At 40.5% G+C, this 25,685-nt stretch overlaps 1 protein-coding gene across 1 annotated transcript in view; it reads left to right on the top strand.

Moving 5' to 3' along the window:
- The first annotated feature begins 23,799 nt into the window (after positions 1-23,799).
- Positions 23,800-25,685, top strand: part of fam20ca (FAM20C golgi associated secretory pathway kinase a) — a 49,754-nt gene continuing 47,868 nt past the window's right edge. Inside the window, exon 1 of the mRNA XM_083977573.1 lies at positions 23,800-25,213. Coding sequence (XP_083833699.1) covers positions 24,654-25,213 — 560 coding nt within the window. The 5' untranslated portion in view covers positions 23,800-24,653. The remainder of the gene's footprint in view (positions 25,214-25,685) is intronic.

Genomic DNA, 25,685 nt, shown 5'->3' with positions numbered 1-25,685 from the left:
ATACACAAGACTCAGCTCAGTTTGTTTGTTTTTCCACAGTTTTCATTTCAGTAGGTTTGGTAGCACCTCAATACAGAGAGCTCAGTCTTCCTAAAATGACTTGGGTAAATTAGCAGGAATCCTAAAACCATGTAACAAATAATATTTCTTATAGAAAGTAGTCTGTGCTAAGTGGGAGGGATAGAAGCATTAGACCACCAATTTGTTCCAGACTAAAATATACTATGTATTTATGACTAGGGCTGAGTGATTTGATTTCAAATCAGTGTCAGGATTATTTCAAACCTTTATCTTAAAATGAACAAACAATCAATTACTCTCTGTTTGGGATCATTCAAGATATTGTCCCCACAGGAAAACTAGTTTGCAGCTGTATGAAACATGATACATACCACACTAATCAGAATCAGAATTGCTACTTACTTACCGTATAGCAGCAAATGAGCAATATTCCCATAGTAGAGACCATAAACAAGCATATCTACATAAATACATTTAAAAAAAGAAAGAAAGAAAAAAGCTCCACAACAGAACATCCAGCATCCAGTGAAGTCAAACTGCCCAGTGTGCAGCAAGAAATTTAAGTTGACTGCTTTTTAACAGACAAACAATAGGAGGTTCAGAGGAGACCCAGTGCCTTTTTGTTTTCACCAGAGGCACTTCCAACCATCAGCCTGAGGGTACAAATGAGAGTACTAATTCTAATTCACTGTCATGTTGTACAGTACTGTGGAGGTCAGTTAGCTGGACTTGACTCCTTCCAGAAAACTCATCCCCACTCAAAGAGGAACTATGCAAAATTACATAAATTTACCTTAATTAAATTTAAATTATTAATTTATCAAGCAGCTTTGGAGTAATTGTGAATGTTAAATGACTTGTTACGGGGAGAATGAAGGCTCTCTGCCGTTGTCTTAAAATGTATATGATATATAACTTTATCCACTGCTCCACAGATTGCCTTATCGTCGGCATGTTGAAAACAAATGTACATGGCCAAGGGGGGAGGGAGGAGGGTCAGCAAAACAGTGAAAAAAACAACCAGACTTGCATAGTTCCCCTTTAAACAAGTCCAGCAATGTGACTGCTCCACATGATTTCCCAAGTTGTTACCTGTAGTCACTTTCCATACTGTATTCACCACTCTCCGGTAGTCGTGACTGATAAGAGCCAATCAGGAAGTGAGGCAGGTGTCTCAGTGTCTTCCCAGACCTCAGTGTAAAATGGTGTCTCTGAAACTCTGGAGGCAGAAACGTAGCAAAAGTGATGTGTTTCAAAACTAAAATGTACTAGTCCCTCAGGATGAATTTGTAATAACTTTGGTGATCTCAATTTATTTTTTTGCCCAGCACTTAACAGTAAGTTGATGACAAAATCCCCATCATCCTCAATTGGGATTTCTGTCTACTGCTAATTAGTAAATGTCAGCATACTAACATGCTAAACTAAGTTGGTGAAGTTGGTAAACAGACCTGCCTAACTCCAGCATGTTCAGCGTCGTCACTGTGACCGTGTTAGCATGCTGATGTTGACATTTAGCTCAAAGCACCACTGTGCCTCAGAGCAGCCTCACACTGCTGCCTGCCGCCTCTAGACCTTTGTTTCTGATGTGACTTGTTTAACTGCTAAAAAGCAAGTGCAATTTTTATTTTATTTTATTTTGAAAAACTATTTGCCGAAACACCGTTAAATTTCTTACAGATGCACTTTTTAAAGTCTGCAGTGAATGAGTGCACCCAACTCTAATTATCTTGAAGCTGCTGTTATTCTGAGGATATCTAATAGGTGTTTTGTTTGAGGAAAAAGAGAGGGCTGAACATGCTCCCAAGTGGCAAGTGGCACATGAAATTACTGAAAATGTAATTTGCAGAGTCATAACAAAGCAAGGTTGCTATGTTAATGCATTGACATTACACATACAGTCAGCTCATTTATATTCACGAGAAGTTGGATTTGTTTCTTAAACAAAATGTGTTGTATAAAAAAAAAACCTACACAATATGTAGCTATGGATAAACAACACTTCTCATGAATATTTTAAAATTAGTTTGTCATCTTTAACTGGTTGAGAGTGTGTATCTGTTGCTACCAACAACAAAAAAACATTATCAATAGATAAAAAAAAGTTGCACTTTCCACAAAATCACATATATTATTTATAATCTTCCATGAGACCCAGCTGACACTACGATCTTCAAAAACTCTTCAGATGGAAGACAGCCACTTTCATATCCAATATGAGGTGCACACACGCGCACAGCATGTGAGAGAGATGCTTCATTATTCCCGCTTACAATGACTGAGAGATTGATTTGAGTGTGAGAGACATACTCACATGTGGTGAATAAGGGCAGGACGATAAAGGCAGTCTCTGAGAGTAGGCTCATCGGTTTAGACTGCAGAATACAGGGAGGAAATTAGAGGGTTAACAGAGAGAGAGCTCGATGTGGGGGTGTGGAAAACGAGAGTGAGAGAGAGAGAACATGAGCTAGATAGAGTAAATAGACAGCAGCAGAGAGAAGAGACACACCAAGTGGTGGAAGGCAGCAGATGGTGGGGTAATACTGCTCTGCTCTTATTACTTTGCCTTCCCCGAAATTATTGGTCGGGAAATTGGTTGGGATATTACAGCGGACATAACAGCCTTTATCGGCAATTTCGCCCTGTATAATTCCCTTGGTTCTGCTCCTTCAAAGCCAGATGAAACGCTCACTGGATGAGGGTAGAGTCAGTAATGTAGAGAAGAAACCAACTCCACTGGCATGGACGGTACGCAGTTTATTTCGGCCACCCTCGGTGCAATGCATACAAAATCAATATAGTAGACTAAAAATCCATGAGGGATAAAATGCCTCCAATAAGTTCCCATCTGGCTTTATGCTTTACCAGCCTGTTTGGTGCCATAAATATAAATTCTACAGTGATTCAAAAGACATCAGTCACCAGAGTGTTTTTCATATCAGAACAAAGGGGAAGCCGTATCTTTTACTCTGCGTTTGCATCACAGGGCTTTATCTTAACTCTACTGCTGGATGTCTGCGAGCCGTGTGGATAATTTGCTGGTAAAACGCAAAGTGACCAATGATGGTCCCTCTCTTTTCTTTTCAAAACAATAAATCCAACAATAGATAATCTCTCTAAATTCTCAGCACGGCTCTGCAAAGACACCGCAGACTTCTCCCTAAACAGTCCAGTGAATATGTATAATGCACAACTGCAATGAGTTTTTTTTTTTTTTTGAGGCAGGATGATAGGCTTGGCGAGTTCTTTCATCAGTAGATTGGTACGACCAGAACAGTGCTGCCGGCCTAATTGGAATAATTTAACTGCTTACTTTGAAGTGTAAAATACGTGTGCTAGAGAAGAGGTTCCTGAAAGGTCAGTGCTAGAGGCGGTACACGGTGCTGCTTTGAGATGTAGAGTGGCACATAGAGATGATATCATTATTTGGATTTCTCCTTGATTACCAGCGCAGGTTGTGGTGAAAAATGCTGCTCATTTTGACCATGGATATTCAGATCAAACTATGTATGCACACTTTGTTGATACAGGAAAAAAAGAACGCACTACATGATTTAAATGATTAATATCAGACGTCCTGCCGTCTTGTCCACTGCCTTGATCATATAACATTACCTTTTTTATTGATGTGTAAATCTAATTGTATCTCTTCTGTAAAATGGAAATACATGCAGGAGTTCTTCTGACCTTAACAAATATAAAATGAGACTTGTAGATACAAAATAAGATTTGCAAATCCACACTCAGATGTGCAAATTTGTTCTGAGAAATGGAAATGTTTACCCAAGTGGCCAATCCATTTTGATATGCACTGTGCCCAGGAATAGTTGCAGTGTTGTTTTGGCAAGATGAGCCCACTTGATGGATCCTTTTTGGGAAACATACATTAATAGAGCAACATGGAGAAACCAAAGTAGCTCAGAGCCCTCACCCTGGTGGTGGCTCTGATTTCAGGTGCCATATTGCTGACGGTCTTACAAAATATCACCTAATCTTTCTGACCTAATTACAGTTATTTCAGAATCTGAATACCAAATGTCAGTATTTGCACATTTGAACACAAAATCCAGTCACTAACATATATAATAAATTATAAGCTTTACAATGCCAGGAATCATATACTGTATATGTTCCATTATTATGAGTTTTTTAATCAAACTTCATCAAAATTATAAGATGCACTGGGCCTGCTGCCAATACTGTGACCCCCTATACACCACTGAAATTAATATGAATGGATATCAATCACTGAATTAAAGTTTCAACTTGGCTTGACTCCATAAATAATGTTGTAGAGTAGAGGTTTTTTTTTCTATCAGTGATGGATGAGACCCTACATTATGCTTTGACCCATTACCGCCTCACCATCACCAGCTGGCCGGCTTTGTTGTTGCGGCTTTTTAGACTTCCACAGCTACTGAAACAGCTACTTATTATGACATTGTTTCACATTAACAGTGTAGTCACTTCCTCTGTTAACAGCAGTGGCCTAAAGCAAATATTTTCATGTGTGACATCATTTGAATACTTTGACCCGTGAGTAACAATTTGCTTACAAGACAGTTGGCAACACTGTGGCTGACTTGACCAGAAACACTCTCACAACACGGCAGCAATTTCATTTTTTTGAATTGCTTGTCACTATTCAGGTGCTGGATAAATTATTGTAGTTAGAATGTTTTTGATGCAAGCTATTGTGTACATATTCTATGGAAAAAGCCTATGCATGGCACCTGAGCAAAGAAAAAAAAGTGTAGGCTATATAAATATGTATTAAAAAATGCATCTACTGTATGTGACACATGAAATAAAATGGATATTTGGTACAAAATACCAATGAACCACAGTCAAGTAGACGCACACAACATGATGCAGACCAGTGCAAATCCCCATGTGTGGTTTCAAAAAGCCAATTCCACACTGTCCTTCATAGGGTATTAAAATGCTGGACACATTGCCTCAGAGATTCTCAAAGCGTTCTGTTGCTGCATATCTGCAATACTGTTACAAGAGGGCTGAATGCCATTTGTCACAGACTTATTCTCACCAGTCCAATTTACATTTCTGTGACTCATTAAGCTTGTTTCCCCCAATTATTTGTTCTCTTGTTTTTGTTCATTAGCCATCCACAACATGATGACACAGCTACAGATAACACAAATGTTAAAGGAGCTATTTGAAAGTTGTCTGTGCCGCTGAATGCAGTTTCTTGTCGAGATTTGGCGGTGGTGATTGTTGAGTTCCAGCCATTGTTGTTTCTATAATTTACAAGGTTATGATATACCCTCTGAGTAATCATACATCTTCAGGGCAGGCTACAGTGACTCGTTGTCAGAAAGTGAGTCAATGATCTGAGGCTAGCTGGTTAGCATGCTAGCTTCAGTAGAAGAAAAAAGCAAGCTAGACTATCAATGGCATTGTTGTTGCTTTCCAGTGTGAGCAAAATTTTGTTTAATGCAGAACTAGCAATGTTTCTTCCAGACTGGTAAACAAACTGTTGTAAATGCTAATAATGACTCAACCAAAGTCAAATCTGCTCCGTTAGTTGTTTTATAATGTTTTTGATACCAAAAAAATCTTTGCTGTCCAGTGAATTGTCCGTTATTCGCCAGCTGTACAGTGTGCTGCTATGCTGAGGCTGCTAATTTTTATGGAAAATGCTGACATCACCACTGATGTTCCAGCCGGAGCCATGTTTGTTTTTATTTGTGTTTCCTGATTAGGATGTAGAGCCGGGGCGTTGTACCAGAGGGAAGGCAGCAGGGGTTCTGACTCACTGGCTCAAAGCATTTCGAATTAAAAATGCATTTTGTAGGTGATGATGTTTTTATATGCTCATAAATATCATCACCTCTTCCGGGTGTGTAGCAAAATGTTCTAAACATGGCAAAGATGTCTTGTTACATGTTTGCTCTCACTACTCCTTTTCTATCAAGCATTAAGCCTCCACCACCCTGCACCCATGCAGCTTATACAAAACATGTAAATCATTTTTTGACATTTCTGACATGGGGAGTAACATGTTGTGCCTAAAAAAAAAAACTGTGAAATTTTCTCATTTATGTTTAAATGATGGCTGAATCTGTCTTTAGACCCTTCATCGTCTGTTTATGATGCTTGATGGAGAGTAATTTATATGACTTAGTAAAAGATTAATCAGCTGATGGGTAAATACTCGTCATGCACTCCGTCTGAGTGAATCTGCTTAAGGCTAACTCAAGGTTGTCCTGTCCCCACACTGTCAAATCATTTTAAGCTGGTTCACCTTAGAAACACAAGTTGCCCTGCTCAAATATTGATTTGTTACCGTGGATAACTAAGTTGCAAAATTGTAAAGGTTCAATAAACTGCTTTATATACACACACATACCGTCTCCATGATGTCATTCATTTCCAGGAAATGTACGTTTACCTGTACCTAACTCTGTGACCCTAAAAATGAGCACTGGACATATTTTAATGATTGAATGAACTCATTAACATTACAGTAGGTTGATGAAAAGGGATTCGTTTCTGGTGGGATGTTAGGCTATACAGTGAGTTTTGTTCACATTTTAAAGCTGATTAATCTGGATTTAATGGAGCAAAAATCCATCCAATAATCTAAAACTGGAGAAAAAAAAGGTCTTACCCAAAATAAGAACTTCTGTCACTCACTCACTATGCAGATCAGCAGCATATTTTCTGTGTGCCATCACTTTTCTTTGTGTTCAACTTGTTTTATTTAGTTTTCAAATAGTTTGCTCCCATTGACACCGCTCCGCACTTCAAACCTGTTCATTCAGAATCAGTCTGAATGCTTCTTGTTTGCAGGAGAGAGATAATGTGGAAAAATATCTGTAAACAGATTTCTGCTTGTATTCACACAAAGTTCTTCAAAGTATCCTTGAGGTGATGTGAAAAGTTTATGTAGGGTTTGTGGGGACAATACTAAGCTGGTGCATCGATATAAGCCTCAGCACTAAAACACATGAAACAAACGTGCACAAGAAATACATTGTCACATATGTTTTGTAGAACAGTTGCATTCATCATTATGATTGTGACAAAATCGCAGCATTAGGGATAAATGGGAAAATAATTCAAAAAGGACAGTTTTAAATCATTGCAGAGGCAGTGAATCACTGTAAACTGTAGTTCACAGTGTAGAGATGAAACAATGTATAATCTTCCACAGAGGACATGGTTAAAATGTTGGCTGTGTTGACATTGATTTAACACTGCTCATAAAAAGATATAAGGTATGTCTGGCACTCAGGAGGCACACAGACACGCTGTGAAGTAAGGACAGAGCCAGACAGGATAACACACAGGCACACTCATAAAATCCCACCTCCTACCACATCCCACCATTTAGTCTGACCACACTGTCTGTCAGGCAGCTCCATGGATAGGAGCCGTTTTATCTGTCTGACATTTGCAATGACTTTTAGATAAAAAATGTTCCCTGACACTTAACGGCTGACAAATATCAGCGGATTTGACTGAAATGAGCACATCACAAAATATTTACCATGTAGGGAATTTCTGTATTCAGTAGACAGCCGGCTTTTAGACTCTATCTGCTTTAAGACACAGTTTGTCTTCTCAGAACAGCGGTGTCAGAAACAAAAACTATGAACGCAACTGTCAAATAGATATCATGAGTCAGATTGAAAGTTATGAAGCTAAGACTTCATCTCTGATGGATTGCCTGGAATAACTTTTAGGTGCTTTGGAAAAGGAGAAAATAGAGCACTGAATGGCAATTTCAGCTATTTTGTCCACTCCAACACAACCCTTGTAGCCATATTTTGTGTCAGTATATTTTAGTGTCAACGCCTCACCTAAAGTTATCTTTGGCATCAATCAACTTCACTATACCAATTTTTGTTCTTTCTTCCTTTTCTGTTTCCTTCCCCTTCATTTTCATCAGCCAGCCTGTCAGTCATGTATCTGTTCAATAATTCAGAACTACATTTTTCTTGCTTCATCTGATAGAGAGAATATGCGGCCTATTGGAGCTGCCGAGACTGCCTCAACCTGAGACTGGGCCGTGAAATTGGAGTGCCAGGCAGGCATTAACCTGGCTGGGTATGTACATATTAATATGCTCATTATCTGCAGCACGAAGGGACATGTGGTCTGTGGCACACCGGTGACATTCAAGAGGACACAATGCAAAGGCACATGTGTTTGCACTGGGAAATATGTGTGTGCAACCACACAGTGAGTATATTCACAAAAGCTCTCCATCTTTAGCCCGCCCCACACACACACACACACACACACACACACACACACACACACACACACACACACACACACACACACACACACACACACACACACACACACACACACAAAGCGCACATGACCCAGTCCCCTCTCATACACCCACGCTCATTTTCACCATTTTGTGTTAATTCCCTCCACAGAAGGTGTAGGACAGCATTATTAATCATGTGCAGCTTCTGACAAAAAGGCAGCCAAACAACCCCAGGAAACAAACAGTAACTTGTTTACGCAGAAAATTAATTCTCTGTCATGCACATCTTGTTTAAGAATTAAAGAAATTAGCCCGGGGTGAAGACATCCATGGTGTGTGTTCGACCTTGTTCTCTGGCTGGCTGTGCAGGGCTATATTGGGTTGCTGCGACAGACCAAAGACAAAACCAACGTGCCACCACCGAAGGATATGAATTGTTTGGAGGACACAGGGTGTAATGGCAAACAGTGTAAAACAAACAACTTTCAAACACAGTAACTATTTCTTGAATCACCTTACAGTATATTCATTTTAACATACCAGACATGTGTTTTTGTAATGCCTGAGATTCGTGGGTTATCGATAGATTTGTTTTTCAGAAAACCATATCACTTCAGCCAGCGGCAATTTCAGTCATCAGTAGCTAACTCTTTTTGTGTTTCAGTAGTTTATCTTACCCATTTGCGTTATCAGCTGTGCCTTTACCCCAGTGATCTAACAGTTAAAGATTAACTACTGACTGGAGGTCTAAAGTACCTGCGCCTGCCTGCTGTTCGTATCACCCAAGTGAAGAATCATGGGAGTTTTCTGGTTAAAGAGCACTTAGTTCACTCGTGCTTTATTCCCCCCCTATCATGAAACACCACTCATTGTATGCTGGGGTTACATAAGTACACACTGAAGGCTTTTGCATTAGCATAATGACCATCTGCACACTTTAAAAGCTGTAATCAAGTTCCTCAATGAATCTATAAATGCTAATTAGACTCATCGAACACTTTATGTTCAAAAAAGAAAAATACATTATAATGTGCCTTCTAGCACAGTTTTACTGTAGAGTGAGTTGAACAAATGAATCTGCAGAGGACAAACACTTACTGAGACTGAACAACTTGTTCCTCCCTTTTTCTTATGTTGTATTATGCTGTATACAATTCTTTATCAAGAAAATAAATGGAGGGCTCTTTTGACTGTGTCCATTTAAAGATCTGTGTTTCTATTCTCAGTGCAAAGATAAGCACATTTTCTTAAAGCCTGACTCAGTGTGCAGTCTATCAAATGTACTCCCAGTAGACTTCAGAAACATTAGTTCAGCTCATTCAACTCTGTACTGGCATCAACAGTTTTGGAGGGATGAGACGTATGTTGCATCCACACTAGGCCTAAAATAATTCAAATTATCAGTCATGTAAAATTAACAACGGTTTTCAATTTGAACCCATAAAAAACACAGCTATTATTCGTCCAGGCAGAATATTCGTAATCATTAGTGCTCCACATCATCATCATCATCATTACACTCATCATCACATATGACCCCAAAAAACTAGATGACATTTTCCACAACGTTTTCTCCCCATTGTGCCTTCAGCAAACAGATAATACTGTAATGTTCCCCACAGCCCTCAAGTACTCCTGGTTCAAGAAACTGTCTCTCCTCTGATGTTATGAAACAGTATGATTATGGAGAAATGTATATATAAAGATTGTCTTGCCCTCCATTAATCTTCTTCCAGAATTAACATTTGTCTTGTAAGAAACTCTCCCAACATATCAGAGAAAACACAGTTCATTCAATCATCATCAGCTATCTTCTCCTAACAATAAACACCCAAACACATACTAAGCCTCTGACAGGAAGGCGCTCCAATAAATCCCTTTCAGAGAATCCTGATTTCAACTGACTGATCATAATAGAGTTGATCATAAAAGAGTGGCCATCTTTCGTGGAGATGAATGAGACACAGGCAAAGCAATAATGAAAGGTAAACTCATACCATATTCATCACACAGGGTAAATCAGCAACAAGTGGAAAACACCACAGAGCAAAGGATCAAACATCTAACAATCCAATATATCAATATCCCCAGTGAACAAATGGAAACCAACTTTCAAAACACATCTTTAAAATATCATACATTAAATAAACACAATTCATTTTAAAATAAAAAGACAAAGCAAATATCCTCGCCATATTTAATCCTACAGGCAATATGGCTCAAAAAGAACTGTATAACTGAACTGAAGGCAACATTTTGTCCTCAGATCACCTGCCTATGCAATCAGCTATAGATGCCTTTCCAAACAACCTGGACTTGCCAACACAATATAAAGGAAGCAAACATTTGAAGCACCCCTAATATGTAGAGCTATGAATAAAATACCCAATAATAAGTCGCCAGGACCAGATGGACTTTTGGCACAGACACTCCTGGGAGATTTTACAGCCACTATTTTACAGAGTAACTGCAGAATCCAAAGGTACCTCCACCAACATGCACATGTAATGACACTGCTATTAAAGCCAAATAAACAGCCAGTTTCAGAAGCACAAGTATGGTTTACGGGAGTTGTTCTTCCATTTGATAAGAACACTGTACACTTCCCCTGGGGCCGCAATAGTCACTGAGCTTCACACTTCATCAGGCAACCACACAAAGATGCCCAGTCTCACCGTCCCTATTTGCCTTCTTTTCGGAACCACTTGCAGAAGAAACACAACAAAGCAATGAAAATGAAAGAATTTTAGGAAACTTTTCATAAAATGAGTCTTTATGTTGATGATCTATTAGTATACTTACAGAACTTTATGTGTCACCCCATGAAAAATTCAATTGAACACAATAATAAAAATGGAACAAATCATCTACCCTACCACTGCCTGATAATGCTTTGGAATCTGCAGCCAAAGACTTTCCCCTACCACTTCACACTAGAAACATAAAATATTTAAGAATTCATATTTCTCCTAGCCTGTCAGATCTCTCCGACCTCAATTACACTCCTTTGCTAAAATAAAATTTAAAAAAGAAGAAGTTGACCTCAGTCGCTGGACTAAGCTCACAAGCACTCACACTCATTGGACAAATCACTACAGTTGATATGAAAACCTTCCCTCAAATTAATTATTAGTCATCCAATTTTACTCTCAGCACTACAAAGAAGGCTATAAGCACTAAGCTTCCTCCTCTGCTTTTTGGCAAAAAAAAAAAACTAAATGGGCTCAAAAGCAGAACAATAATAACCCATGGCATTAGAGCTAAATCAGTGTAAACTACTTCAGTTGCAGGCCTTCACATCCTTTCTGCCATGTCCCTTTGTCCAAAATTCAACAGCAGTTTTTCACTTTGTTTTTTCTCTCCAACAGTCCAAGTGAAGTACTGTACTGTATGTGTGGGATGTCGTTATGTCTTATGCCACATTCATGTATGTCAGTCTGACATGTGGTTGTGTGTGTGGAGTTCATTTCCCCCTTTGTCAGCAAGTTCCATGAAACTAATCTGAGATACTCCATTTAAGTACATGTTTTACATGTAATATGCATGATATGCAATAATGTATGAATATTAAATATACACGTTATTAATATCCAATATATCACGTGGACATAATGGTGAAGTGGGTGGTAACATAGTTTGTTGCACCACTGGCTCCTATAGCCATTGCTGCCTGCAATCATATTTGACCTTAACTGTTGCACAAACAAAAGGCAGTGATACCACAGTAAGTGTGTGAGAAACAACTAGATGTATGATCCCTTGGCATTATTGCATACTTGAATGGCTATATGAATAAGTGTCAGTAGAATTTCCTTTTGAAAAAAAAAAGGCTTGCAATGAATGGAAGATCAGAACATTTAAGAAAAAGACAAAGAACTTGGTGTTAATTAAATTCTTTCCAGATGAGTATTGCTTGACAAACTAAAGTAATAATTAAAACACTTATAATTATTTGGGAAATGAAGGCAATGTGTCATCATATGATGGGTGAACAATGTGTTCAAATATATGCACACAATACTCTCCTACATTTACTGTACGCATCTTCTTGTTATTCAGTGTGTGTGTGTGTGTGTGTGTGTGTGTGTGTGTGTGTGTGTGTGTGTGTGTGTGTGTGTGTGTGTGTGTGTGTGTGTGTGTGTGTGTGTGTGTGTGTGTGGACAAATGGACATATTTATTATGCATTTGCTTAACATGTTGCTTTGGTCCTACAGTATGAGAGCTGCAAGTTAATGTAAACCTAAAACAAGGCTGCCATGGGACATTTTGGCTGTGAGAAAAGGTAAACATCCACCAGTCCCAGATATTACCTTACCTTATACTGTATTTACCTTGTATAGGAGATGAAATGTCAAACAGGAGATTGATCTGGACTAAAATATAACCCTTTGTCTGGTCATGTTTTTAGAATGTTGAAATGCAACTCCACTGACCTCGTTGGTTTAGTTCATTGTTTGTCTTCATTTCACAATTTAACAATTTATTGTTCTTTTATTTGAAATTAAAATCCATGAAAAATAATTAATACAAGTCAAAAGGTTTCTGTAAGTCTTCTCAAATTTTTTGATATAAACTTAAATGTTACAGCTGTTGAGTTGAAGGAAGGCTGTGTCGGCCCCACCACACCACAACACAAGCAACACCAGTGTTGTAAGAAACTAAACAAGGCAGGCAGGCTTAGTTCAGTGATGTCAGGGATGATGCCAGCGTGGAACACTTAGTAAGAAAGTGGAAGCTTTGACTCATCATCACTTCCTGTCATACTGATGACATGCAATATCTGGAGGTGGAATTTTACTTTAAAAGCAAGACATGTGTCATGATTCTCATATTTTTTAACAAACAGATTGACATAATCTGAAATGATTGCATTTGTTTGAGAACACCCATACAGTAATTCCTTAAATTGGCAGTGTCATATTTAATCTGATTATATCAAAATCATTCTGTCTATTTGCGTTGCATGTTAATTGGTGATACTAAGTTCATTTTGTCTACTGCCATTGTAATGTACAAGCATGAATATGCATAAAGGACATTTTTAATACAGTAATTTCTTCTGACGGTGCACTAATGCCTGTCAGTGGCATGATGTGTTTAAACAGCCACCCCAGCCTCAGCAAACAGGCCTTAAGACTATCTCTAATCATGAATATTTCATCCCAACAGATAACACAAATACTCAGCCCCGGTTCAGACATGAAGCAGTCAACATTTTCTAAAAAAGCTTCAGGAGACAGCATGCTTTCGGCCCATCCAAGCTTCTTGGCACATGCACACACACACATAGCCGTAAAAAACACACGCCCTTGTATCGGCTGCCCTGAGCCACCCTCACACTAAAACCACTTGTTTACTCAGTGATCCCATGTTGGCTTCCAGACCACAGTGACCTGGGAGCAGGGTAACTTTCTGCAACCTTCCCTGCCTCGTAACCACTGTCCCTGGCTGAGGATCAAGGCTGTCTGGGTTCGCTTAAAGCACAACCAGCCAGAAACAAGGACCCAAACAATGTAGGAGGGAGAGAGTGAAACAGGCAGGGACACAGAATAGTACTGACGGCACAAATGACAAAAAACCCACATTTGAACTTTGTTCCTTATATAAAGTTCCCAAAGAGTGCCAACTCTATGGTTTCTAATGAATCATACTGTAGATAAACGCTAATGTTATTCATTAGTGTACTATAGAAGAATCTCCCAAGAGATATTATGTGTTTTATTCTTTTTCATCTTATTTTCTTCCATTGGTTTTCTTTTTATTAAGTATGAAGTAGGAGTAGTGATTCAGGTGTTCAGTGCAAAACTGATTAGGTGTGGGATGATAAATATTGTGAGCAAAAGCAAAGTCAGCAGAGTACATATATTGTACGAGTTAGCATAAGGTTTTGTTTATATTTCTCAAGAGGAAGGTGGAAGATCGATGGACTGATGGTGCAAAGGGAACTGCAGAGCCAGCCCCGATATCGCAACCACAAATACCTATTGACAGTTGCCTGAAGTGACCCAAAGGTCACCAGGAAATATATCGATTATAGTCAAACCCAGGCCTAATTGGCTGGTACTGGTAAACCTGGAGGATGCATGGAGATATTGTGTGGAATAGCTGAAGAATGGGGACACAAATGGGGGGGAATTACAGTATTTATACACTGCAATATGAGGGGCAAGCTTCCATAAACCACTCAGCTATAAATCTGTGTCTGGAAACTCCACTTCACCATTCATAGAGGAGAATTTACACAAACACTGAAAAAGTCTCAAATGTATTGCACCATATCAGTCAAACAACTCTCAGGGCACTGTGGTGTAAACAGGTTTCTCATCTGACACACTGCAGCCTCATCATCAGGGACAGGCCTCACCTCAGCCATCAATAGGCAATTATTCTAATGCAATTAAACATGACTCTTCCTCTCCTCTTACAATCAATACCGATCATTTCCTCTAATCACAGGAAACGTGTCATCAAGGTTCAGCGGGGGTGTGACTCCTGTAATTAGGCCTCATCGTGGTTATGAAAACAACCGAGCAAACAGGCCACTCGCCTCCACTCCTTAACCTCATCCTTCCTTGGCAGCATCCGGTGCTGTCTAATTATGGGCTTCCAGGATGAAAAGTCACGGCCAAACACAACCTATCCCGCAAGCAGGAGAGCCACCTTCACATGCATCCACTCACGCACATACAGTACAATAGTGCTGTAATGAAAGGAGAAATTTCAGCCTGTTGTTCACCGACAAGCTAAGCTTTGTGTACGTGTGTTCCCTTATGTTTGTGTGTCTGTCTGCCATGTCTTTTTTTGTCTGAATGTTTGGACGCATGGCCAACGCCCTGTAAGTGAGTGGGAGCAGAGCGGTAACAGGATGTGGCCCACGAGCGACACAGCAGTAGGACTTGAGCCATGCCAGACTCTTGTGTAACAAGCGGCCTGTTAAATCGGCCAGAGCCAAGAGGAGGAAGTGCAGGCCAGAGGCTGCCCTGTTGCAGACATCCTGCATGCAGAATTAAATCAGTGGAGAGGATTGCCACATCATCACACAAGCTGTCTGTTGACTGCACTGATGACCCCACAACATGTCATGCTAACCTGGCACTGTGGGTAAAATCATCATGAGGGAACCTTATCCCAACAAGAGGCAAAGCATAAAGTACAAATTAACTTTTACAAGACCAGGTCAAACCCTAAGACTGGACCGCGTATGGTCAATGTGCAAATTTGAGCATGTACTTGAAAGCTGCTGTGGAACAGCTGTAAACAACTGACATCATGGCATTGTATTTACACTCCGCCTGGTACCAGCCAGTTTCAGTCTTTTATTTGTTTGCTCCTCTCCTACTCTCTGTGCTCACATATACAACAGTTTAGTACAGCTCAACTAACAATATTGCTGTGCTCATGTGCCCGTTTTTCTCTTTCTGTTCTCCAACAATGGAATAAGTTTGAAATAGTGGCTGAAATATGACCCATTAAGACTATACATGCAACCAGCAATCATTTCTAAGCTGCAGCTCTGCACTGCCAGAATCCTGACCGAATCACAAATCATACAAACTCAAGACAAAGACTGTGGTTTGATGTCAGCTAAATTTACTTAAAAAGCAAGGAAGTTAGAAGCATAGCATCTCTAACACAGTGCACAGCCTCTGGGTAAGAAACTGCTGCTGGACCTCGCTGCCACTCACTGAACAGAACAGACACAGAGAGAGGTGAGCGTCTTGGTCACAGGGCATTACCGGTGACTGTCTGATATAGAAAGTAGCTAAGATTTGTCCAAAAAGTAACTTAATTGAAAAGAAAAGTTACAATTGTGCTAATTTGGTAAAACCCATCTGTAATAGAAACTAGTTGATTTTATGAAGGTCCAGTGGTATGACCTCATAATTCATGTTGCATTCAGCTGACCAATGCTGTAACTCACTCACTCACTCACTCACTCACTCACTCACTCACTCACTCACTCACTCACTCACTCACTCACTCACTCACTCACTCACTCACTCACTCACTCACATTTAAAGGGCTGATTTGGCAGTCGCAGTTTTGCCAAAAGCACAAAATCTCAAAAAAGATGGTCCCCATTTCTGTGTTGTTCGGCAGGTTTTTCATTGCTCCCAATAAATGATTCTTTTGGTGACCGCATGACCCTTTGTTTGTCTAAAGCTCAGTCCAAACTCAAACTTTTTTTGCAGTTTACATTTTTGCAGTATATATTTTGTCTCCACACACACAACAGGTTTGGGGATAATAATAATAATAAAACCATCAGAATGTGATGTACTCTTCCCATTTTTAGAGCAAAATGTATTTTGTGGACTTCCTTTAGGAGTTACTTGTACATTTTACAATATACATCAACATTTGAGTTCCTCTGGCCCTGTGCCTTGCTGCTACTTTATGTATATGACCTCACTGACCTACGATTAAGCCATGGCAACAGTTGCTGCGACTGCACACTATGCTGCCCTGATCCATTAATTACCTGTATCCCACATGGACATTGATTTGGCATTGATTTGCCTATTGGCCATTGGGAGCAATTCATCATTTTACTCAGTGTACTGGATTGTGTTTCCACAGTGTCCAAACCCAAGTGAGGAATACTGTGACTCTAAGACTTTTGTGTATGGCTAGCTAAAGGCGATATCCAAAACATGCATTATTGGAAGTGACACCTCACGAACAATATCATCATTATTCACTCATGCGCATTACTTTTGTGTGGTTGAGCAGTGATCCAGCTTCAGCCCTGCTGGAGGAAATACAGCCCATGATCTCCCTCCGAGGCATCACATTCTGACATCCAGATAGCTAATATGACAGCATATTACCACTGCAGCCAATAACCTCCGAAAAATAAGATTCTGTTCTGCTACAGTGAGTGGTCACAGGCCTGTCCTCTCCCACTGTTAGGCCATTGTTGTCATACCTTTGGACAAGGTGTTAATTTAGCCTTCTGCACCACTGAATGTGATTCTCAGCAGTTGTTATTTTCACGTTAACAATATGCATTTTGACTAAGGAGCTGGGGGTGCAACAATAATGAATCTCTTTCTCCAATGCTCTGTAGTGAAAAGTCATTAAAAGAGGTCCTTGTGATAAGCGCCTCAACCAATAGGTTGAATGGGAATTGAAGACATATTCTTCTCACCTTGTGTTCATTTGCAAGCAGCTTCATTTTCAGCACAATCTGTCTGCTCTGGCTAGATTCACCAATTCTTTGATGCACCACAAGACCACAACCACACAAACATGCATGCACATAGACACTCACACAAAGACATGTAAATCTGAAGGAGAAGATAAAGTCTGACCCTGGAAAGAGTGTCTGTGGCTTATCTCCGTCCTTCCCACTACATTAAAGAACAAACGCTGCACTTTTGAACCAATTAGCAGACGGTCATTCGTCTGCTCCTCCTCCAGGTGTGTCAGTATCTGATGTCAATAGATACAAAGATGATGCTTTTGTTGGCAATTACTCAGTTGTTAAGCCCAACGGTAAGAATACAAGATGTTCAATCAACAAATGATTGGAAAACAGTTAACATGCAGCTGCTCTTATACAGTTTCATTTTGGCCAAGGAAAGACAAACATCTTTAAAGGAGACATAAACAAATGAAATACATTGGCAGTGAACATTTCACCATTTGGCAGATCCATAAATCAACAAGGTGACTGCGTTATGTCAATATAAAATATAAAATGTAGTCTAGGTGCCATTGTCTTGCCTTTAAAACAGAACTGTTGCTTCACATTAGTTGTATATAAATGTGATTTCAAAGAGACAGGGCTGAGTTGTAGCCACATTTATCTTGGTGTTTTAGGTGAGCAGGATATTAGTAAGAGAAGCTGTCTTGTTACTGAAAGGTGCTGCACATGCAATAGCCAATATGTTTGTCAATGGCTGTACTGTAGCTTGGTCAGCTGTCCTTAAAAGTGAGTGGCTAAGTGAAGAAAACTCCTTCAGGCATTACGAAGGCATCAGCCTGAATCACAGACAGAGGCTGAAGCACAGAGGAGAGTCCATCCCTTAGATACACATATTGCTTATGTATGCAATGCTTCTCTCTTTACTGAGTCCATTGAATCAAGAGCAAAAATTAAAATCTAATGAGGCTCTCCAAAGTGAAGTGTTGACGGCAGATGTGTTGGCTTTGTTTTACTCTTGGTATGTTTTTGCTCTTAAGTGATCTCTCAGCGGGATAAGTGAACACAAGTGCACTCTGTGCTGCTCACCAATGTCAAGTTACATCATTTCTCCACCGCCATTTGTCCGACCAACAGGGGACTGGAGCATATACCAGTGCATCCTTGATGAAGACAGGGTAACGCAACGTCACCAGTCTATTGCGCCACTTAGACATTAACACACTCACATTTGCTTCTTCAATTCACCTGGGTTGCACTTATTCACACAAGACAGAGAAAACCAGACAAAGTCCACATAGAGAGTTAGGACTGTCATGTCATGTGTGTCTTAATTCGAATAGTGAATGACACATTTGATTTCATCGTCCATCATGCTGGAAAATGAGCTTATTTGATCTGGATAGTGGAAGTGGAAAAGACAGACATCTATCATCTGGCCTTTGATAGTGGTATATGAAGTGGGACCTTGGGTGACAACAGGACGTCAACTACTTTGTCAGTAGGTGATGGACCACCCAAGCACTCTGATGATAGATGGGCCAGTAGCTGCTGTTAACACTGTCATGTCTCTTTCAGGAAAAAGTCATTTCATGCACAAGCACGCACGCAAACACATATTGGATCACGCAAAGCTCATACAGCCATCCCCTTCGTGCTTTCCAAGGTCACACCCATCCCCTAATTTAAAATCCCAGAGCTCAGTTTTACTCTTTGAGTCTTTGAGATAAAGAGATCAACACAGCAGGGTCACTGTACCACTGTGCATGATGCCAGTGGACTCATTATTCTAATTCTGTCTCACGCTGTGATTGGCGGAGGGTCCAAATGAAAGACTAATACAGCCCATGCACCACAGTGATGATTTATTCTGAAGTTCGTCCAACACATTAAAAAGCATTTATAGCTTATAACATGAATAAGTTCAGCACATCCTATATCTGACACTATTGTGCAGTAACTGAAACTCAAATTTGAAGACACAACCCAAAGGAAAACGTAAAGAAAGAAAAGTAGGAGAAATTGGTCCTGATTAAAACTGGGTTTGAGCAACAAGCAGATTGCACCAGCTTTGCTAGGTGGAATTATTTGGGCCTAATGCACAGACACCTACAGTCAATGATGGATCCTTTTCACACAATGTCCCTGTCCTGTCCCTAGAGAAGTCCATTTTCAGCTTGTTCTCAAGTCAAGTGAATAAATGTGTCATTACTCACCACTCCCCCTCACACACTCTTTCTCCTCCTTTGTCACCAGTTCACACAGCCACACCCTCCTTTCTTTCAACATGCCGACATTGCCCAATGACAAGCCATTTGTCAAAACACAATTTTCATTGCTATTACCCGCTCACATTATTCTCCAATTATAACTTCTATACTTGTGACATTTGCACCGCCATTTATCCCTCAGATTGAAGTTAGCTGTTAACAAATCATCAGGCTCATAAAACTGCCTAACAGAGCTTGATGTGAGTGAGCTTATGGCCTTTTATGGAACACAGCGATAAAAACAGACATGTATATTTTAATATTGCTCCCCAGAGAGATACTGTGGATGTTTGATTATAGGCTTGGATATACATGTAGATTTTGTCCTAATGTGGCACTAAAGTTACCACTTTATGTTGTTGTATATAAAGTAAATTCTTGCAGTTTGACATTTGTGAACTCTGGAAGTGAAAGTTGAAATTTGCAAAGTCTGCTTCCAACCTGAGGAACAGAGGGGCCCTCGGGTCAAACATTCAGACACACAGACAGACACAAAAATATTCCTCGGTGGATTCCAATGGGACAAACCAGACCAGAATCCAAAGTATGCGCTGATTTATTTATCCTTAGTTTTGCCTCATCTGTCTCTCTCCCTCCTCCCTGCCCATCTTATTTTAAACACAAGGTGAATCATTCTCTAATGCCCAAGACTAATCAAAATGGTATAAGACCAGGATCAGCTATGAAATGGAGAATGTTTTGGGTCCCTGTGTAACTGAACTGCTCCATCATTCGTCACTCTTCCCTGCTTGGGTCAAAGGTTACCAACTCTTGCAGAAAAGTTTCATGCAAGAGAAACTTACTTGAGAGCAATGCCCTGGAACCAAAGAAATACACGTGTGTATATATCCCTCAAACACTATGCCAGTATATTTTAAATCACGGCTGCACAGTTAATCAAAATATAATCGCCAAGTACAGTATAATATATATCAGATAAAAATAGACACCTACTGTATAAGTGTGTTTATTCTTTTGCAGCAGCTTGTGACTTATTAGAAAACTGTCAATGCTGCACGTGCCAATTGTTTCTCCACTTGTGATCAAACAATTCATTGAACGCCAGCAATTCTGTTCATCAATCAAATTTAATTGAAGCCTACAGTATACTGAGGAGCATATTGGATGTGAGGGATGATTTCTCTTGTGTCACTTGATAATAATGTCCAAATCATTACAACAGAATGTGGAGCAGTCATACCATTAAACCGTAGCATGAAACCAAAGTAAAGGGGAAATATTATGTTTGTTGCATTCTGCGAATTGAATGCATACTTCTTTTTTCTTACCCTCTTAACATTGTGCTATTTAGATGAAAACACTTTCCAACCTGAATATCTCAGTTTCCCTTTTGTACAAGTGCTCTTAATTGCCTTTCTGCAGAGAGCATAATTTATATAATTTCTTCATTATGAACAAATTTAGCTGCTGTTTTTCTCCTTCTCTTGTTTCACAGTTACTGTTTCCAAATAAAAAACAAAAAAAACAGGCAAGACAAAACCTTTTCTGCAGTCAGTGTATTTTTAGTTCAGTGGAAAAAATCTGAGGTTTCCAGAGCAGAGACACATGCATTTTTTTCTCACAAATAATTACAAATAATCCCTCAACAGCTGATGTACAGTAGATTAGGTCCGTGCTTACTGGCATTGTGTACTGACGTTGTGTGTGCCAAGAGCAACTGTAGCACACTCACAGCCTCAGACTGCTCCAACAATAATATGTACACATTTTTTCATATGTGGTAACCTTTTTATTTTTACTCTTTGAACTGTAGCAAAAGATTAAATTCGTGGAATACCTTTTTAGCATGAGCAGATTCAAACGTGTCGTGCATGTGCCAATTTGTTTTGTTTGGAGCGCAGGATGAACTGGGACAGCAGGCTCGCCTTTGGGAGAACAATTTGTTTGCTTGTTAGCTTTAAGATCCTGTTTAATTTAGATGCACAAATCTGGCAGTGGCATGAACTCCAACTCGGGGCCTCTGGGAGGAGGGGCAGGAGCCAAGTGAAGCTCTTCCAATCCAACCCGCTCGCTTGGTGAAACCTTGTGTGTATCAAACACACACCAAAGGAATGTGTGTCATTTGTTCATTTTATGACTTTGTGTAATTCTGCCGAGCTCAGAGTGTGCCTCGGTTTGCCGTCTGCTTTGTGACAAAACCGTTAAAGAGATTTTCCGAGTGTGTGTTTGTGTATTTTTGTCTGGCAGTCAAAAGACCTGCAATCAGCAGTTTAAATGAACACTGTGGCACTCGGAGTGTAATTCATTTAATCCTGTGAAGTCTCTGAGAAATCTAGTCCAGCCCAACTCTGAGTGCCGAACACAGTAATTGCTGCTAGAGTTCTGCCCCCCTGCAGTTTAAATGAAAGGTGTGTTGCACTTTATCTGCAAATAGAAGAAATAGCCTGTGAGAAAGCAGGTTAGATGTGTTTCGACTGTTAAATGTCCGTGGAAGAGGATTAATGTTTTCTGGACGATAAATAACCTCACACAAAAAAAACAACCTTTTGATCTAAATCAAGTTACACTTTTTAAACTGTGAATGTCTGAAATAAAGTTTAAGGCCACAGCATGAGTATGAACCACAAAGTTGGCTAAAGTTAAAGACACACACACCCATAAGAAAGTGTAGGTACTGTGTGGTGTGTTACTCCTATTTAATCTATTACCTCATTGTTGGTGCAGGTCAGTTACCATGATGTTGAATTGTTTTGTTCCTCTAGTGTATGTTGTCTAGCACTGGTGTTGATTTGCTCTCTGTGTTGCTGTTAAGTTTTGCATTTGAATGTTATATTTTAAAGCATGTTCTTCATATTAGCGCTCACTCTTGGAGTGATGTAACAGTCACTTTAGTGTCAGATTCATTCAGATCGTGGTCAACTTTGCTACTGTGATGTTTTTAGTTGAGTAGGCCTATTATGATTTTCAAGTCTCCACAAAGATTGTTCTGTGTAAGTGTTATTCTTATGGCTCTCCAGCTCACCAAATATAATTGTAGACTGCCGCTCTCTGCAAACAAGCACAGACAGGCCAAGTGTACAGGTGGCTGGTATAGTCAAGCATCTACCTGTCAAAAATACAGTATACAGTAGAAAAAAGACAAAATGTCAAAAAGCACAAAGGTGCAGGTGGATTTACCACATGTGACATAAATTGTCTGTTTACATTTTGATAGATAGAGTGATTAATGCACAGGTATAAATGAGCCATTGTGGTGGTGGATATTGTAATCAGACAAACGGCCATTAACCATTTAGCATTTCCTCTTTTTTGTCATTACATTTGTGTTTTTTAGTAATGTTTAAAGAGTACAAATTAGTACAAAAGAGCAACAGCAAAAGTCGACTTAGTGTTGAGCGTAAAATCAGGTCCGCAGTGTGTTTACTGGCTTGCTATCAAATTGTTTTACTAAGCCGCTCTTATTTATTCATCTATTTATTATTATGACTGCGTTGTGTTAAAGATGTGAGAAGGAGTTGTCAATTCAATTCAAGTCAATTGTCACTTTTTTGGTGTCACTTAATTACTGTAGCGATTTATTCATTTAAATATTTCCTGATTCCAGCTTCGCCCGTTAGATCGATGTGTCAATTTGCTGTTTGTCACTGTTAAATGTGTTTGATGAGCTCATCATGAGGCACTTATTTCACAATGTGTAACACTTTCAGGATGATGTAGCCTATAGTTGCTGTTTTAGAACATGAAGCTCCCACAACCCAGTTTAGACTCAGACGGACAGCCTCTTTTGTTCTAGTAAAAGTTCTGTTTCTGTCTCCACTGCAGGGTATTAAGTACAGTTTAGCCATCTGTAATTCCACAAACCTCTCATGCACATAACAGTGAATTCCTCATTGTGCTGGTGACCCCTGGGCTCATCCTCGAGGACCCATCAGAGCCCCCAGAGCCCACTTGAAGCACCAGTGGCTTATTGAAGAGTGGTGTATAGGTAGGTCATACACACACACACACACACACGCACACAGTCTCTCAGATCATATATTGTACCTGCAGAATAGTGTTTCAGGTTGTGCCAACGCCCCCTGGCTGCGTTCAGCGGAGTTGCAGCCTCGGAGGGTTTTCCGTCCACAGCTTTTTTCCTCCCCTGAAGCTCTCGCCTTTCATGTCACTAGTGCGACTTGCATGTGCAGACGCAGCCAATCTCTTCCTCATGACGACACCGAGGCTGGGCTCCGAGGGCTCCGATCATAATATTTAACACACCCACCACGGATGAACACTTGGAAGGAAGACAAGGCAGTGTTAAGAGGACAAATGACAAACAGGATCCCTGCACCTGCCAAGCCGGTCCCCGATTCGACTTCAACGAGGCTCGCAGCAGCAGCAGCAGCGAGGAGCGGGACGACAGCCAAGCATCCCTGCCACGGATCACCTGTAATTTACGTGGAATTTCATTTTCTCTATTATATTTTTTCGTCCTAAATTCATCCTTAACCATACATCAGGGAGGTTGTGCTCTTATGGACTGAATCAGTCTCTGCCGTTACTTTCCCCCCCCCTTGATAGACAGTTAAGACGTTTGACATCTCACTCCGAACAAGGAAGCAGGTTTGATATCGGTGCTTTTTACAGGACCCCCCGCTTTCCTCTCCTCTCCTACCTCCACCTCCCCCGTGTCACTTCTTTAACGATTTATTCAGACTCTGAATCCAACAATGCGATGCGTGGAGAGTACTTTTTGAGCCGCTGCCAGTGAAGTATCCAGATCCCACAATGTGTCGGTCTGTCCACCTGTCCGTCTGGGAAGAATTGGGACTATTGTAATAAATAAAGACGGAGCGCATCATGGAGTTGTTAACACAGGCTGACACGCATTATGTTTGCAGTGGTCGTAGTAAATCCTCAAACCAACATCCCTGCTTTGTCATCGATTAACACTGTTATTGGACATCGGTGTCGGCGCCCTAAGGTGCGCTGCGCTTAAAGCTTACACTGTGTTAAAGAAAGCATGATAAAGATGATATTGTTTCGTAAATTCAGAGTGTTGATACTCATGGTGTTTTTGGTAGCGTGCACCATGCACATCATGATAGACTTGTTACCGAAACTAGAGAAGCGAGCGGCGGGAGCGGACAGCGGGGACGGCGGCTGTCAGTGCGCTCATCACCCGGGCGGGGAGACGCAGGGCTGGGCGAAGCAGCGCGCCAGGTCGGCGGCCGAAGCGGGCTGGCCTAACAAGCACACGCTGAGAATCCTGCAGGATTTCAGCAACGAGCCGAGCTCCAACCTCACGTCCCACTCCCTGGAGAAGATCACGGCAGCCGGGGACAGAGCGGACTCCTTCGGGCGGAGGAGAGCGTCCGCGGGGAAGGCGGAGGACCACAAGCAGCTCATCGGAGACGCGAGTGGGGGTCGCACCGTGCCTGCCCACGGTGTCTCCCGACTGTTTGCTCTGTTTGAGCATCCCTTATACAAGGTTGACCTTCCTCCCCTGACGGACGATGACACTTTGTTTAACGTCAACACTGACATCAGGTTTTATCCAAGAGCAGCAGGGAACCAAGGATGGTAAGATGATGCATGGGAATCTGTTCAACTTGAAGGGTTACAAGTGGGACAGTGACAGTCAGACTGACACTACATTATGTGAATGGTGATGGGAAAGTGGATGTAAGTTAGTTGTTCCATCAGCCTTTTAAGATTTTAATGCTGCTTAATGATTTTAATTGGATCTATCTATCTATCTATCTATCTATCTATCTATCTATCTATCTATCTATCTATCTATCTATCTATCTATCTATCTATCTCATCTACCGGCAGACAGGTTCTTCCATCCATCCTGTCAGTTTCTGTCTCTTCTCTGCCTCCAGTATAATGTCCACTCATCCATCTTCTGCATCCACCCATCTCTGTCATCTCTATTGTCATGCCATTTTATCCATTTGAGCACGCAACACTTATGAGTTACCATCCTGCTGGATTTGTCAATGTACTTTGATCATCTGTATTCAGTGTGGCTGCATTTTAACCACATATT

Source organism: Trachurus trachurus, assembly GCF_905171665.1.
Source record: "Trachurus trachurus genome assembly, chromosome: 8".
NCBI classification, from domain to species: domain Eukaryota; kingdom Metazoa; phylum Chordata; class Actinopteri; order Carangiformes; family Carangidae; genus Trachurus; species Trachurus trachurus.
This window is presented reverse-complemented; position numbering and strand designations above follow the sequence as displayed.